General features: G+C 40.8%; 1 protein-coding gene across 1 annotated transcript in view; it reads left to right on the top strand.

The window, feature by feature from the left end:
- The first annotated feature begins 2,659 nt into the window (after positions 1 to 2,659).
- LOC138214274 (electrogenic aspartate/glutamate antiporter SLC25A13, mitochondrial) overlaps positions 2,660 to 18,099 on the top strand; it is a 44,761-nt gene continuing 29,321 nt past the window's right edge. Inside the window, exons 1-5 of the mRNA XM_069175731.1 lie at positions 2,660 to 2,715; positions 3,735 to 3,788; positions 3,952 to 4,094; positions 9,578 to 9,693; positions 13,373 to 13,512. Of these exons, the coding sequence (XP_069031832.1) occupies positions 2,704 to 2,715; positions 3,735 to 3,788; positions 3,952 to 4,094; positions 9,578 to 9,693; positions 13,373 to 13,512 (465 nt within the window). The 5' untranslated portion in view covers positions 2,660 to 2,703. The remainder of the gene's footprint in view (positions 2,716 to 3,734; positions 3,789 to 3,951; positions 4,095 to 9,577; positions 9,694 to 13,372; positions 13,513 to 18,099) is intronic.

Below are 18,099 nucleotides of genomic sequence, written 5' to 3'. Positions count from 1 at the left end.
TTTGACAAGTGACAGATCAATACATCCCTCAGCTGTTTCCACATTTAAAGTCTCTTTGGTGTTGTATCTCCATCACACACATTTTAAAATTATTGTGTGAGTGACTGAGAAATGAGAGCTGTGGAAAAGAGGACAAAGCCTGTGCCACAAGCAGCCTCCTATTTTTTTTCAGGTAAAAATGTCTTACAAATTTGAATCTCATTACCATGTCATGAATATGTCTTTGGGAATCCATTAGGCATTTCCTGCCTAAAAACTAACATAAAAAAGTACATTCAACCAAAAAAGAGAAGAGAGAATAAAACCCCAGCGAGAACATTACTGTAAAGGTTTTAGCGCTTTCAGTCCACTTAAGAAGAGGCAGAGAAAGAGAAAGATGTGAGTGATTGACAGATCATAGCAATAAAAGTACGAACAAACTGGCCATTTTACTGCGGTAGGGCTGTTTGAGAGGGGATTATTAACTTGTCAGCATTTCAAACTGAGACACAACTTTTTCTCCACCAAAACACATCCCCATGTCTCTGTTACTTTTATTAGAAAGTCTTTAAACCTTTTGACCCCAAAAGGCCTCCGTTATTGGCTGTTAATAGGGACATGCGGGTCAGTGGGGAGACCCTAAGTGCCCTATTAATCATTTGTTTAGAGCTCAAGCCTATTTTTGAAACTCTGTGTTTAGTGTGGGTTAAAAATAGGAGAAGGCAGATTGAGACAGCCGTCCGCCACTCATCGCTCAAGCTGTCAGGACACGTGGGCCCTTGGGGACGTTGGCAGGAGACCCCTGAAGCCATGGAAGTTCAAAGGTTGCAAGGTTTATTATTACCCACTTACTTTTCGGGTGGTTGACACAATCATTGTTGGTTTGATTGCTAAAAATAGAGCCTGACTTTGCAAAACTTTTCTAGACATGACAAGTGTAATTTGTAAAGAATTTTCCATGTAAACAGTCAAGAGTTTCATATCAAAGCCGCCAGATGCTGTAGTTTACGTGCCTCAAGTAAACTTTGCAGTTCATGAATAAAACAACAGCTAAGCAAATGCTACTATGCTTCTTACACTAAATGCCAAAAGTAAGTGAGTCGTTTGCTGGCAGATTGACAGTGATGGGAAATAAATGTCACTAGATCAAATCATTAGTCTTGTCAAATATTGTCATATGACAGGAGAAAATACAGGTGTGGAGATTGCATCGGCTGATAAAACATTACTTACAGCCATTTTTCCAATAAGCGATGGACCCGGTGCAGTCAATATTTGGAGGGGATGCAAGGTATGCCCTGGTGAAGGCCATTTTGAGAGGAGCAGAGAGCCTGCTGGGAAAAATACAGTGGTTCATGCTGGGTCTCCAGGAAGCTGAAAAGCCACTGGCAAAAAGCTATGAATTATTTTGAGCGCAAAATACATTTTCTTTGAAGACTGTCAGGCCATTAGAGCCCTTTTGCTCCCTTTTAAATTGTTTTTATGCTGTGAGTAATGTTAACCTTTGCTTTTGTAGTCATGAAATTCTCTCTGTACCTTTTTCCCTCAACACAGATGGGCTAGGAAAGCTGGAAACGAAGTATAGGAACCATTTACTGTGAGGAAAGAATAAGCGTGAGGAAGGAACTAAGGCTGATGTCGACAGACCTCTGTATAGCACGGGCACAATGTGCACCAGAACACTGTAAACCCACACAAAATAACCATGTTTACTATGAAATGAAGCTTAGATTTTGTAGGACAAACTCTTTGGGGCTACTTGACGGCTGAAATCGAATCACAGTAATATAATGGGAGGTATAATTAGGTCCCGTAACACACATACTACTGAACATGATGCTAATTTATAAAAAAAAAAAAAAAAGGAAGCAGCCCAGTCGTTGACATGGCATATGACTATGAGTATATAAGACCCTGCAGGGCTCAGACAAATGAAAGGCCAATCTTGTCACTATCAGTACAATGTTTGTAGTCATTATTATTTTTTTTTTTTACATGTTTATGACATATTTTGCAGGTTAACTTTAGAGATGTTGTTGGTGGAGAGAAGAGGCTAAAGCTGTAGACAAGAAAGCCATCCACGTAATCATACTGAAGGAAAGATATAATAGGAAGTCATCAAAAGAAACTTATGACTAAGGTCCTTTTTCTTCTAGGAGAGCTATTCTGGTGTCAAACATATTTATATATCTTTTCTAGTTTGAATGGAGTGTGCGTTACAAAAAATCTCATAAAATTAAATTCGAGATTAGGTTTTGTGTCAGTGTTCATGGATCCGGATTTCTTTTAAATGATATCCCCAGTTTTGATTTAGCCTCATAACTTTACAATGAAAAATAATAAACCATGCCCCTGAAATAATCCATGATGATCACACATGCATAAATGGGACTGAAGCTGATTTCTCCAACAGTCCTGAAAAAAAAAAAAAAAGTTAATGCATATGATAGATTATATGGACTTTTTAGTTAACCAGGTAAAACGAATAAACAAAAACCGAAACTCACTCTGTCTCTCTCACACACGCACAAACACCCGCACACGTGCACGGACCTGTCATCGCGCACGAGACACTGACCAGCTGACCTCTCGTGCCCCCATACCACGTGCACAGTTGATCCTCTTTCATCCTCCTTTCGGCGCACCGGTGCGTGATCTCCATGGGAACGTCGTCACGCAGGAGGAAGTGAACGGGACCCGTCTTGACAGTGAGCTTGCTTTAGCATGGCAGCAAAGGTAAGCAGCTGACGACGACTTTTCCACAGCAGTTTTTGTTGCAGACAGGAGCTCTCGCCTCGCCGGTGATGTGTCCTCGGCTCCGGGAGTGTCTGCTGCGGAGCTCCCCCGCCTGTTGGGATGTCAGCCCGCCTGCAGGGCTCGCTCACTGCCGGTCAGCCTGCTAAGAGGATGTGCTGGAGTTTAACACCGACCAGACGCCAATGACATTGAGGCTTTACTGCAGCTGGTTGACTAGTTAACGTTCATTTGACTGACAACTTCTACGTTCAACGGACTGAACTGTCTTTTTTTTTTTTTTTTTTAACAATGATGCAAAATGCACTAATGTTACTTTTGCTGCTTTTGTTTATCCGCCTTTGCTCCTTTCAGGCCCCATTTACAGTTGACTCGGTGCTAAGAAGCAAGTTGTAATCACCTGTAACCTTGGTTAGCAGCATGCTACATGCTGAAGCATGCCTGCCATCATAAACTACCTGTAGGTGACCAGAAAGTGTTCAGAAACTGGTGCCACTATACAGCAGAAACATATCTCTGCTGCACAAAATTAGGTTTGTGATACAATATCATGAATGCAAAGCTTACTTACAAGCTTTTTTTTTTTCCAGAGCTTTTGCCTTCTTCATTATCTGGAGCTTGATAAGACTGAGCTTCCTGTGATGATACCTTTCACTAAAGGGGACAGTCGGACAACGTTAAATTAGGAATATTTAATCACAGATGTGTGAGTTGCTGAATGCTTTTGACTTTCCGATACTGTATTCATGTAAAACAATCTCACAAAGAAAATAAAATCCCTCTTCTGTTGATCTGGTCTTCTCTTCAACCTGTGAGAAACGTACGAAGCTTTGTTTTCGAGCCACGAGCCAAAAAAAGATGGTTCAACAATGCTGCTCAAATGATGCACCAAGACCCACCAGGATGATGATATAAGTGTGGTATTGATACAAAGTGAGCCACTGTATTCACTCCGTGCGTGAAAGTTGTATTCAAAAAATGCTCTCTTGCTTGTTTTGCAGGCAGTTCTGCCTAGGAGGGCCGACCCCACTGAGCTGAAAGCCATTTTTGAAAAGGTGGGATTTTACTTACATATTTTTCTTTTCTCTTTTGTGTTTTGCCTCTTTCCAAAGAAGCTTTTCACTCATCATTCGATATGTGTTTGTTTCTTCTTTTTTTTTATTTTATTCAAAGCTCAGCATGTGTCACTGTGTTTATATCTGGTTTTCCTCTTTACAGTACGCCAGCATCAACAAGAATGCAGAGTGCTTCATGTCACCGCAGGACTTCGTGAGCCGCTTCCTCCATGCCCATACAGACATCCGGCTGTCGGACGAGGCCACGACGCTGCTGGCTGGAGTGGTGGACCAAAAGAAAGATGGGTAGGTGTCACATTACACTTTAGGTGTTCTAATATTTCACATACGCTGTCACTTTGAATTTGAAGCCGAATTCTTTTGATAATTGAAGGGTATGCAATACATTTTTTTTTTTTTTTTTTTTTTTTTTAATAAAAAGGATGAAACTAGAGTTCTAACAACAGAGTGTCTCATGAGGATCAGAAAATATCTCTGGTAGAAGTGGCTGCTCTTTGAGTGAAATGCTGAATCTCCCTTTAATCCGCAAATGTATCTATCCTTATTAATATGAAGCCAACTCCTAAGTAATAAGCTCATGCCAGACTCTAATCAAAGCCATTATGGCTCATGTATTCCTTTGATCTTGTATGACTACACTCCAAGTGTAATTTTGCATTTTATAAACAAACCTATGACTTAATCCTTTGGTGTAAAAATGCACACAGTGATGTTCACACATGAATTACATTGCGAGGAGACATCAAACCACCAAGGCCTCTTTCAGGTGTTTCCTTCTTTGTAGATACTCCCCCAATTTCACACTTACTCCTCCCCCCATCTCCATCACCCCTGTTTTTTGACATTAATATGTATGTATTTAATGATACATAATGATGGGTAATAAAATGTTAGGGTAAGTCAAAAAAGATAAAAAAAAAAAACCAAAAAAACCCATTGCCATGGTAACCACCTGGGCTTCTACAAAGAGCAAAGTGCACATGGCTGCGTAGTTTCATGTTATTACGTCTGCTTTAAGGTGTGTGTGTTGGTGTGTGTGTGTGTGTGTGTGTGTGTGTGTGTGTGTGTGTGTGTGTGTGCGCGCCTGCATGCATGCACGCATGCACAGAGGACGGTGAGATGGTGTGGTGGGGGTTTTTGAATTAGAAAAAGAGAGAGCAAGGCGCCCCACACACACACACACACACACACACACACACACACACACACACACACACACACACACACACACACACACACACACACACACACACACATGCACTGTAATTGCCCGTGCTATTCAGGAGCACTCTGTTGCATTGTGCGGCTTTGGAGCAGGATAAATGGTGGCTGTGGTATCAGGGTAAATCTATTAGGAACCCATGGCCCAGGCTTTGTATCTAAACCTCATTTTGGTTTTGTGGAGGAGAATGGAAATGATACGGGGGCAAAACAGGAAGAAAAGTCTCTTTTTTTAAAAATCTTAATGTTATAGTTATAATAATGTTTAGACCTTGCTTTAGATGTGATTTGCTTTTTTAACAGTTGACGCTGTAAGGGCCTTGTGATGCTCCTACTTTGTGATGTGTTTTTTTCCCCCCTCCTGATCTTTGATAGATAAATGATTTGATGAGACAAAGAGTCCACATGATTACTCCGCAGACCTGTGTCTCATGAGCACAAAACAAATGGATATAGAAAATAGAGATGTGGCGATATCAGCCCCGTCAGTCGTAGCTAAAAAAAAACAACAAAAAAACAAACACAAATGCATTGTCTTTGAAGCGCTCAGCCATGCAAACCTTATGAAAAGAGCAAGACAAAACAAACCACTTAAGCGCTCGCCCGATCTCATGCAAATATGTTTGTGAACAATACATTGTGGTTGGTATATGAAGGCAGTATATTTGAAGCTTGTGCGCCTGCTGCTGTTTCTGCCAGGTAGGACTCCCATTTCAGCAAGATGAGTCTGGGGTAATAGATTTAGCAGGGGGTCGGATGGCAGGCAGCGCCCTCTCTTTTGTGTTGGAGTCTATCTGTGTGAGAACATTTTTACTTAGATGCCAGCGTATGTTTGAGAGTGTGTATGTGTGTCGGGCGATGTAAACAGTGAAAGTGCATTTGTCTGCCTCCCCCTCTGCGACTGTGTAAATCAGGGGATATAGTGACAGTCCTAACAATCTGTTATGTGGAAATCACTTTTCTCCCTCTCATTCTCGCTGCTCCCAGTGAGACAGATAGATAGATAGATAAATCAAGACAGAGCGATAGAGAGACAGGACTTTGGACGGTGGAGATGCCACAATTTCCAGGGATCAACATTTTTTTGTGTGTGTGCTCTGATACACAAGATGGTTTAAAGATTTTCCTCTTTTAGACAGCTTTCCGTCCTCTCTTTTTCGTCTTTGACTTTTTTTTTACATTCCTCCTCTCTGATGATAACTTTCTTTACACTCACATACCAAAATGCACTCCAAGCTCCCTTCGTTTCTTTTGGCTTTTTCAGACTCCTTACCTTTCTGCCTCTTTTTTTTATTCCTTCTTCCCTCTGATATTTTGATAGAAGGATCCATTGAAGTGTGAAAAAAAACAAAAAACACATCCCCCATAGACTCTTGGAGGTTTGAAAAAAAGAAAAAAACTTTGTTAAGGGAGCGTGCTGGGAAAATAGCAGTCTGCCAGCTGCTGTGGGCATTCTGGACTCGGACTGGTGGGTGTCCACTCCCAGAAACCGAACAGATAGTGGCAGCTAGCATTCACCTGTGTATGTGTGTGTGTGTGTGTGTGTGTGTGTGTGTGTGTGTGTGTGTGTGTGTGAGTTTGGGGTGTGTCTGTGTGTGTTATGTCTGTGTGCACATACGCTCTTGGTGGGTGGAAGGCTGTCAGTAACAATGCCTAGATGCCAGGGACAGGGGATTATTGAAGCCCCTCCAGGCCCCTCTCTCCCACTACTATCAACGAAGGAGAGCTGTCTTTCTATCAGCCGTGCCAAACCAACACCATGCATTTATGTTCCTTGTAAACAACGTTTCCAAGCCTGGTTTTTGGTTCAGGGGAGTGTATTTAGATGCTCGCTGAGAGGAGACAGAGATAAAAGCTGGGTGATGAAGATGAGATGAAAAAAAAAAAAAAAAAAAAGGAACATAGAGTTTTTATGTCAGACAGATGTATCAGAGACAGTTTAAATTGCATTGTCGTGGCATCATAACGAAAGTGTCATTCAGCTGTCATCCATAGAAACACATGCAAATCTTCTTTCAAGGCTTGTGTGCTATATCTCTCGTCCATGGACATGCATATTCCCGTTTAAAGATTTAACAAATCCTGTGGAGTAAAACGAAGAGATGCCATGGCGCAGTATCACGTTCGCCTCGTCTCCGAAGTTCATCCCAGGCTGCGTCCATGGATTGGGCAGCCCTGGACACATGCCATAGCAGTTGATGGTTGGGAGATGCCGTCGGTTGATTTGATTATTGAGTGTCTCGTTGGGGTTGCAGCCCACATAGCAAAGACGATGGCCTCCCCCCCCCCCCGCTCTCATGGTAATCATTTTGCAGCCGTCATGGCGCTTGCTAATCAACCATCATAAGCTTCATCCCCGGCTTCAGAGTTGTGTAAATGCTTGAGAGTATGAGGAATGTTTCTTGTGTGTGTTATGGAGATGCCCCCTGGATCTTGTCTGGGCTCCCTGTTCAATCCCATGGTCCAATCCCATGGTGATCAGCAGCCCTCTCAGTTACACTAATATGCTGATTATCCATGTCTGGGAAAACACAGACAGGATGACCAGCGTGCATGTAAATTGATGCGTGTGAACAAGAAAAGAAGAAATCTGACATTTTCTCTTTCATTCTTTCTGAAAATACACGAGTGCTCTGTGAGTCTTTGCGCTGCAGATTGTGCCTGCTTAAACTCCTTTATTAACCTCTATGAGGTATAATTTCTAAGTGTTCTATACATGTGTCACAAAGGAAGGATCATTGTGGGAGAGTTTGATAATATTCCAGCAGTGTGAGAGGCGATGGTTTTGGCTTTGTTTTTAACAGTGGATCCACGGTCGCAGCAGTGTGCTTTTGTGCCCCCTTCCACCTACTTACCATCAGCAGGGCCCTGCTCTTACGAACTACCTGCTTAGTTAATAAAACAATTAGTCTTGCTTTTGAAACAATGACAGCTGATTTCAGTCGCCACTGTGTGCTCACTTTTATTCCTTCGCCATGTTTCTCTTTGTTCCTCTGTAGCTCTCTCTCCTGCGCACACATTTCCTATTTGCTCTTATATTATGTATTTCTACGTTTTTATTGAAAGCAGTTATAAATCTGAGTCTTTTGTATTCACTGTTGTGCCTCATTGGGTTATTTGTGAATGTTTGAAGGGATGAGTAACATATTTGTCATCTATAGTCAAAAGACTTTAAAGCCAGTCATCTTAGCCCTTTTGTATGAAGTATTTTTTTTTTTAATCATGTTCAAAAATATGTGCCTTTTTCTGCTATTATTTTGATAAGCAGTACTTTAGTCAGTGCTTTGCTTTTTCCTTCAGTTTCTTTTATTCAAAATTTGTTCTTGATATAAACTTACCCACATGCCAACCTAACACTCCAAGGCCAAGCAAACACCTCTAAATTTCATCAGTAACATAATTAATTACAGCAACCACGAAAATGTAATCATTGAACTCCCCCCTCTCTCATCGCCACACTCCCCCTCGGAAATTGAAATAGGTTTAATAGATGGATGCTCGGCGACCGCTCATTAGCACTGACCCCCTCCTGTAATTATCAGATCCATTTGTGAAATTCATAATGGACTTATGGCAACTGTGAACCAGGGCCTAAATAAAGGAAAGACTGCGTGGTCCAGTTCCCCACAGCGGGACTCTCCCTAGGGGGCTTTCGGTGATTTCACACAATTGCGATATTTATGTTTATTTTTGTGCTCTTGAAAATGCATGGGGGCATTTGTGTCACTATGGAGAATATATTAGTATTTAACAAAACACTGATGAAGAGAGGACGTGATATAATGACAAAACTAATCTTTTGTGTTCACTTTTATGTCAGTGTTGTGGCATCTTTCATTTCTCATCTTGGCTTGTCTTCACTTTCACATATTAACCCCATATTATATTACATTTATATTGATTTGAATTATATTTCCTAAACTGGCCTCCAAAATCCCCCCACGCCCGTCTACTTGTTTAAAATGGCACACTAAAATATGAAACTTCATATATACTTTGTGTGTGTGTGTGTGTGTGTGTGTGTGTGTGTGTGTGTGTGTGTGTGTGTGTGTGTGTGTGTGTGTGTGTGTGTGTGTGTGTGGCATAAAGTTGGCCCTCTGTAGCTGCCAGCTCAGACCGGGAACACACACTGGGCTTTTAAAAATGTTTTATTTTCTTGCTGTCACACTCAATGAGTTTATGACATTACATATGGAATAACAGACTACTGGATAAAAGCTCGCTTGAATTACGTGTAGCGCAGATTGATAGGTTGTCTAAGTATGCTGGTTTGCCACTGTGTGGCAGTAATTACAATAGACTTTGTAGTTTAATGCAGTGTTAAAATAACATATTTAATATTTTATTTCATTAGTGCATTTGTGGAATAAGTCTTTATAATGTATTACATGGCTAATTGAATATCAAAGACTTGATGATCTCATGGATAGCTAATGAAATATTTATGCAGGTAAGCTGAAGCACAAGTAGCACTGCTGAAATTGCAACATTCAACCGTCTCTTACAGTCCTACCTGTCCTCCTTCTCTCTGTCCCTCTCTCCTGCAGCTTGATCTCTTTCCAGGAGTTTGTGGCGTTTGAGTCGGTGCTCTGCGCCCCAGACTCCCTCTTCATGGTTGCCTTCCTGCTGTTTGATAAAGCAGGCACCGGAGTGACCACTTTTGGTAAGTAACTCTGCCTGTGATTTACAGGTTTAGATTCAATTATACTGCAGTCAGGTTTGCAGAGATGCGTCTTACTGAAACGTTAGCATGCATGCAGTAGATACTGACATGTGGTTTAAAAGAGATCTGGAACGATATACTGCTCCTTGAAAAGTAAAAACTTCAGAAACCCATGATCACAAATGTCTTTCTCATATTGTTGCTGTTATGGTTTTTCATATGTCTTGTCCTCCTTTCTCTTCTGGGAACATTGTTATTTTTCCCATATATACTGTAGACGTTGTCTTTATTTGTAATTTTTCAGAGATCAGGAAAACATCATTTTAAGCTCTTGTGCTCGAAATGATCAGGGAAGTTATTGTGTTGATACACTTGTTCATTACAAAAAGAAAGTTGGGAGAATAAATCCATCTGGAGGAGAAAATCTTTCTGCCACTACTAATATTCAGTATCTCAACTCGTGTGCTGGCCACCTGTGGTGCTGCCAGCTAAGGAAAAAACAATCAGGATGCAGTCTAAACAGAGGCAACAATTTGTCTAATGATTTGTAACTCTAATGCTATTATGTATTATGTAAACTGAAATAAAAGTTCACGTCTGAGCACTGCACCTGTTTCTGTGCAATTGACATTTAACAAAGACAGAGCAGTGAGACTGTTCCTCTTCAACGTGCCCCTAAAGAAGTTTTCAAGTCCTGGTTTGTTTATGTGGGGGTCTGACCTCAGCTCGTCTCCTCTGTTGTGGTTGCCTCCACAAACAAAAATACAGTACGTGGTCGTGTATCTTATCTGTAGAGAGAAGGTTAGGTTTGGAGGTGGAGAGGTTGGTGGCAACGAAAGGATGCAGATGAAGATGGAGGAGGAGGAGAGGGGGGGGGAAGGGTAGGTGGCCATGTGTGTGCATGATTGGCACCATTACTCCGATGCCTGGAAGCTCCGAGGTGAAAAGGGAAGACATTTGTACCCGTTGCTCATTTCACATTTGCCTAATTGATTTAAACAAGTCTAATGCCGGCCTTCTGTAGGTGTACGAGGCGTTGGCACATTAGGCTTGATTTGAAATGCAGTGCACACAACATCCCGCTCGCAAACAGGGAAGAGTAAGTGAATTTCATTTTAATTGTTGCTGTCGACAGGGTGCAAGATCATTGCGGGTGATTATATATGCACATATGTAAATTTTCATATTTAAAAGGATCAATTAGAGTGACGTTGTCTTGGTGGCAATTAAAAAGGTCTGCTGTTTTTCTGCATCTCCCAAAGGTTAATGAATATCCCAATGCCTGTGAGTTATGAGACTTGCTTACAAGTGGAAAATTGTATGAAAAACATAACACGCATCATGCAATGCACAAACACTGAGTGCAGTGTCTGCCACTTGCAACGGGCTGTGACTGAGATTATAGACCAGTTAAAGTTGCTTCATTGTGATCCGTTACTGAATTCTCCCATTCTTTCCTGCTTTCTTTCTTTCTTTTTTTTTCACTTTGCCATATATTTGATTAAACAGCCCCACCAAGGCACAAAATTAAGAACTCCCTTCTTTATTAGCTATTAAAAACATGAATAGCTGCAGCTTATGTTGCATTAAAGCCCTGTTTGTTTTGCCGTGTAATAAATGTCTCCACTCTGAATTATTTTTATTTTCATTTTTCTGTAAAGCCATTTTTATTTGATAATAACCGGAGCAGTTTCAGTCGGCACGGCGCTCTGAATTTTTAGCACGTAAAAAATAAATGCATAATTTGGTGGAATGTCAAGTTCATAAAAATTGCAACGTAACATAGCGTATGAAATGCTGTTGTAGCTGAGCCAGAAAGACAAAAAAAAAGAGAAAAAACTTAAAGAGGACTGAGTGTTGACAGGTCTATAAAAGCTGATAATATAAACGCCACACTCTGGAGCGGCCTGTCCTTTAAAGAATTAAAGGCTGTATATTTATTGCCTCATTAAAGTGTAAAATATACAACACACGAGCTGTCTTCCTTCAGAAGGTAAGGCTGAGCTGAAGTAAATATCACCTTTCTCTCTGTTTCCCTGCCTGTCTGCAAGTAAAAAAAAAGTAGTTTCTTTCCTTCTTTGCTTTCTCCACTCCTTCAGCGCAGCCTGTTTGGTAATAAGAAACAGGTCGCTCTATTGGTTTGTTTTTGTTTCTTTAGTAAGGCTGTAATTTAGGACTCATGTTCAGTGTCTCTCCACTCCAATGGCTGTAGAGGCTTAGAGGGTTCAGGCAGAGGAACATAAGTGAGAAGAAAAGGCTTTCCTTCTCAATACAGAGCCGACACAGCTCAAACAAGTTCTGCCATGTGTCATTCAGGACTGATTTAGAGTTGAGGAACTTAAGTCTCAATCAGAGCAGAGCTGCGTTCTGGAGATTGACGTTGACATTTTGTCAGAAACAATCTCAGACAATTTTTTTTTCTGCCCCAAAATCAAATAATTACTAATGTTAACCACAAGACAGGAAACACATGCTATTTGTTAAAGCTTGACTCAAGACTTTGTAGCAACAGATTTTGAGGTCTTAATTAGAGCAAACTAAAAACGGAATCAGAAAGAAGTATTTGATAATTGTTTGTTATGAAAGCATTAACATACAGGAGGGGGAGACCACAGAGATGTTTTTAACGGAGGTGAAGGCATACATGGTTAATGTACGGCCATTAGCCTTAAAAGTGAGGTGTAATCTGTAAAACCTAAACAGAACTTTTTCTCTGTAACCGTAAAGGATTTGAAGAAAAACTGTTTTGCTTTAGCCTCATTGCTTTCTGATTCATGTTTACATAGTCATACATATTTGACATATGTCAACACAGGAAATCAGTTGTGGAAAGCAGCAAAGTACATTTACTCAAGTATTGTAGCTAATGTAATTTTTACTAACGTAAAATTTTATGGAACTTTTTCTTTGCTTATGGGCTTCCATATTATGTAATTTAATACTTCTTTTTTTGCTGTACTTTGAGAGGGAAATATTGTACTTTTTACTCCTAGAATTATTTCATATCTATGTTGAAAGCTATTGTAGTATTTAACATTTCACAAACAAAATATATGACCTAGTCAGAAAATATGACAAATTGTGACAGATTAATCCACATGCTCCTTACACATGGATGCTGAAATAACAATAATCCCATAATATAACATATAACAATTACATAATACTGCACTGTTAGTTAAGTAAGGTTTTTAATGCGATGGACTTACAAGTAAAAGTCCATAACTTTTCCGTAAGGGCCTTTTCATCCACCTGAATATCTGGACTATGGTCTGAACCAAAGTTCATGTTATTGCTGCCTTGTATCCATTTGATCTGGTCAGTTTTGGTTTTACATTTCAATTTCACAAGCATGCTAAAGAACCTCACAGTTCCCTACACTTGACATTGACTGGTTTGTAGACAGACGTCCGTCTGACATCGGCCTGTTGTCGATTCGGCTGGTAGCCTTTTTCTTTTTGAATGGAGAAAAACGAACGAACAGATTTCATTTTGTTGCCACTACATTTCTATTATTATGATGTCACGACCTGCAGTGTAAAAGGTCTACCTTGTTCCACTGCTGATAATACTAATATGCTGCTGTATTAAGTTGTTACAGTTTGTTCATGGAGTTAATAGAAATGCTACTACTATTGAGTCGTTATTAAAGCTCGTCTCTGTCTCCTTTCCTCTGCAGAGGATGTGAAGCAGGTCTTTAGCCAGACCACTATCCACCAGCATATCCCCTTCAACTGGGACAGTGAGTTCATACGGCTGCACTTTGGCACACAGAGGGACAAGCAGCTCAGCTACTGCGAGTTCACTCAGTTTCTCCTGGTAGGTTTCATGTTGATCATTCGCTCTCTGTGTCTCTCTCATGCTATTTTCCCCTCCTCGGCTGATATTAAATCACAATCTGTTGCCCCTCTTAACCTTTGTCCCTCTCTGTCTCTGGCAGTATTTGTAGGTCTGTCTAACTAACCGCTGTACTTCCACGACAGAACGACCATCAATCGTAGTCAATTTATTTGTATCAGCTGATTTATGCACCTGTACACTTTCCCTTATCCTCACATTTTGCTTCCAGGCTGTTCATACAATCCTGTCATCATGTAACTGTGCTCTTAGATATTTATTTGTAAGCTGTGTCAGACTGACGCACACACACACACACACACACACACACACACACACACACACACACACACACACACACACACACACACACACACACACACACACACACGTTTATGCTATTCCTATTCCTCTCAAACACAGCCCTCCATATTGTGCACATTAGTCATTAATGAAACACTGAGGTTATGTATTTGAGACATTTTCTGCATTTGTTTTCCATTAGCTGACGTACATCTAACATTACTATGTTCCACCTATTCTGAAGCAGGTAGAGACACATTTTCTACCTCCATAAATACTATAGTTGGAATATTCCTCGTGTATTTGTGGCGTGTGAGCCATTTTCCAATATGATGTCTAGACTTAAATCAGGCCCGAGCAGGGAGAGGTGGTGGAGTGGGTGGGAGAGAGGGCCTGAGCTGTGCCAAGTTTGCATCCACACTCACCATGTATCTGAATGAGCTTTTTATATTACACTTAACTTAGACCAGATGGCTGACACACAGTGGGCAGCAGCACATGGATATTGGGACATTGTTATATGTGCATAGAGGTGTCTCCACATATATGTGGTTCCATATATTTATTATTAGCTTTACCATATTTACCAAGCGGTAGCATGTGAGCTTTGTGCATTTGTGTTTATGTGAGTGTTTGTGTATGCTTGTTTTCGCCCGTGTGTGCGTTGTGGCCAGTGCATGCTGTACTTTGCATTGACAGCCTGCCCTGTTCTCTCCCAGTCAGTCACTCAGCGGTTTCCAGCTCCTCAGAGCAGCAGGCTAGCAGCCAGCCACACTCATTGCTCAACTATGAAATGCACATTTCCTACTTATGCTGTCTCCATTTGATCATTTTTCATAGCTTTTCATAAATGCCTTAATAAATGACAGAGGTAAGTGAAATTCATGTTATTGTAGGATGCTTCTCTGCGTAGGTAAGTGTTGCATTCTTTATCGCTGGTCTGCAGATATTTTATAAAATTCCATATTAGATATTTGAATTTAGAGGTCATACTATCACGTCTCATGCATTTTTTTTGTTCCTAATATTTATTATTATTATTATTATCGCTGTGATTGTATTATACTGTGTTGAACTACCAGTAAAATGTGGGCATTTCATTGCTACAGTGTGCTATCAGCTGCTCCAATGACTGACAATACAGTTAGAAAAGGAACAGCAAAAATTTTTTAACCAGAATTTATACCTGTGCGATTACTATCCTTTGGATTCCACTACTACTCAATGATGGTATGATACTTTTATTAGTAGACAAACAAGGAGTAAATTTCTGACAAAAACACAAAAAGTTCTCAGAGTATTGAACACCAGACCTCACACCATTTTGTGACAACTCTTTTTATATAATTCCCCATCACTCGGCTTTCCCACTAAAAATGTTCCCATCCTTTATTCCCTCCTCTTCCTGCCATACATGCATGTGTTTATTGTGTTGTTGTTTTTTCTGCCATTGTAACCATGCCACTGCCAGATGCTCACAAGATGGGATTATCGGGGAAAACGTTTGCACCGCATATTTCTCACAAGGGCTCTCTCTGGCCAATTACTGTCTTGATGGAAGCCAGAGATTCTCACCAATTACATGCATTTTTCCCGTCTCACGCGTGGACGCTGGCCAAGGCCCAGCTCGCACTGTCAGCGTAGTGTTGTCTCTGGCAGTGGTATTACCGATGTCCAGAGAAGTGGCACATAGGAGCTCATATTATAAATTCTGGCAAGTAAAGGGCTTGAATTACGTGGAGGGGACACCACATGTCCCACTTCTTTCCTGAGCACTCAAAAAAGTGAATTGTTGGCATCACTCAGATTTTAAAAGCCCCAATTATATGTTTGACTCTACCAAGAATCAGCGGGCAGCCCTTAACATCACTGGCACACATGTAAATGGGCAGTTGTGCTTATGCTTCTCCTTGTAATAACTTTAGCCCCGTGCTGATGAGAAGCAGAGATTGGAAAATAGAGAAATACTCCCCTCGTATCTGTTGTTTAACGTTTTGAAGAGAGGAGGAAAAAGAATCACAGCCATTGAAAACAAACAGAGGTGGCTTGTCATGTGTTTTTATTCACCGTCCAAGGACAATTAAAGCGACTGCGAATGCCTCGGCAGCCCCTCGCTGGCTGTTTTAAGCCCCGAGCTTTCAGTCTCCTGTCCTCCTCACTCCCCTCCCAAACAAAAACCACGTCCCAGAAACACTCATACGGTTGCAACAAGTTAAGGTTTTAGGAGGCTGAGACAATTAACTTCTCTATCCCCTGGACCACAGTTGTTTTGTTGCTCTGTGTGGTCAGTGTATGACTTCTCAGACTTTTAACTTGTCCAGGGACATGGCATGCTTTTTTTTTTTCTTCATTTACAGATGGACACAAACACGATAATTGTTTACCTCCGTGCTAGAATGTGCTCACAGTCGTGCGCGCAAAAATGTGTCACTTCTTCCCTTTCCTTTTTTTGTTTTGACTTTAGATATTCAGCTCTCCTTCTCCCTTTTCCCTTTCCCATCTTATTTCTCACCAAAGTGTTTTGACCTACTCACAACCAACTGGAGAAGTAAGTCACGGCACTCGGGATGCTGACACCAAAATATCTCACCTTATTTACTTTGGAAGTGTTTACATGTGTCAATCTCTCTTCATTTCCTTGCTTTCCACTCACTTATGCACTCTCAGGAGCCCCTGCTGTGCTCATAGGTGATACTGACACATGGCTGCTACATTTGCTGTTTTTGCAAATCTGTGTCTTTTGTTGCAATGTCTATTCTTACTCCCCTCCGGTCTCCACTCAGCTTTGTGTAAATGTCACTCTTCCCCAGTCGTTTCTCCTGGGCGCCTCGAATTTAGAGTTCGATCAGTTATGCTGTCAGTGAAATATCACTCAAATTCAACACAACAATAAGTCATAGTCTCATAAGGTTTTGTGTTGTGGTAAAACCACGTTTTTAGAGTTACATTTACGACAATAACATCTGAATCAATCCATTGAATAATGCCACGCATGTTCAAGATTTAATCAGTCCTCCAACAGTACGTTTTGTCCGACATGTGTTGCTTGAAAATAAAAGTCCATTCTTCTTGGACAAATTGAAAATAGTTTATTTTGAACTGGCGTACTTATTGTATTAAAATTCAGAGCCAGTACTTACTTTAAGAAATGTAATTTAAAAACACGATTATGTTTTTACACGACATTTTGACCTGTTAAGTCTGTCTTAGTTTCAGAATATTCACAGGAATTGTGTGTTTAATATATCCACTTGATATATTAGTTGGATGGTGCCTTTACACAAATGTAGATCTGCAGGTAACACATATTTCCATTATCAGTTAATCTGATGCTTATTTTTTTTTTTATAATGAATCGGCTAATTTTTTGATCTATAAAATATCAAAACAATAAAGAAAATGCTCACAATGGTTCCTCACCATGCAAGTTAGCCAACTAAGTTTGCTTGTTTTATCCAACGAGAATTTTAGATCCTAGATATTCAAATTAATATCATAGAAATGAAAAACAAACAAGAAATCTTCACGTGTTAGAAGCTAGAAACTGTGAGTAATCAGTTTTAGTTAGAAATTGACAACTCTTGTTACATGGATACGTCAATGGAGTTAACACATGGATGTGTACTTAAAAGTGAATCATTTAGGCCTTTGTTAATGTGTCAGAGACCTTATGCATAAAAATACATTAGGCTCATTTCTTTTTTTGACCTAAAGGCCACAATAGTCTGCAGGCGAGTCAAGAGCCAAACCAACTGGATTTATCTGACTGTCCTTAAGCTTAAAGGTCTATTTCACAATGACTGGATTTATTGTCCTGAAATCGCTGTCTTTTTGGTGTTTCCGGTTTTCTTGCTGAAAGATAGAGGAAGCATTGAGAGCAGCGGCTTGTTTACAGCCTCTCTGTAGACTTGTGGTTGCAGGTACCGATAATGGCTGCTAATTTCAAAGGCCTCGTGGGATCCGTCCCCACCGCAGCCCGCTGTTGTCCCTGTGGACCTTTTGTGTGCGTGCAAGAAGTAAGACAAAGTGAACAGTTGGGTGATTAGCCGTCTTGCTGTGTGTGCATGTACGCATGTGTGTGTGTGTGTGTGTGTGTGTGTGTGTGTGTGTGTGTGTGTGTGTGTGTGTGTTGGATGTTTCTCCCTCAAGTGGGTTTAATGCAGATTCGGGGAGGGTGTGAAAAGCCCAAGCGACGCCTCACAGCAGGCGAACCACTGCTGAGAGAGGAGACGCGGCTGAAGCCCGACCAAACGCCGGCTCCCCATA

This window comes from Embiotoca jacksoni, unplaced genomic scaffold (assembly GCF_022577435.1).
Source record: "Embiotoca jacksoni isolate LCO1_2020_lvr unplaced genomic scaffold, fEmbJac1.0.p SCAF_7, whole genome shotgun sequence".
Taxonomy (NCBI): domain Eukaryota; kingdom Metazoa; phylum Chordata; class Actinopteri; family Embiotocidae; genus Embiotoca; species Embiotoca jacksoni.
Note: the sequence above shows the minus strand (reverse complement) of the source record. Positions and strands in the feature narration are given on the sequence as shown.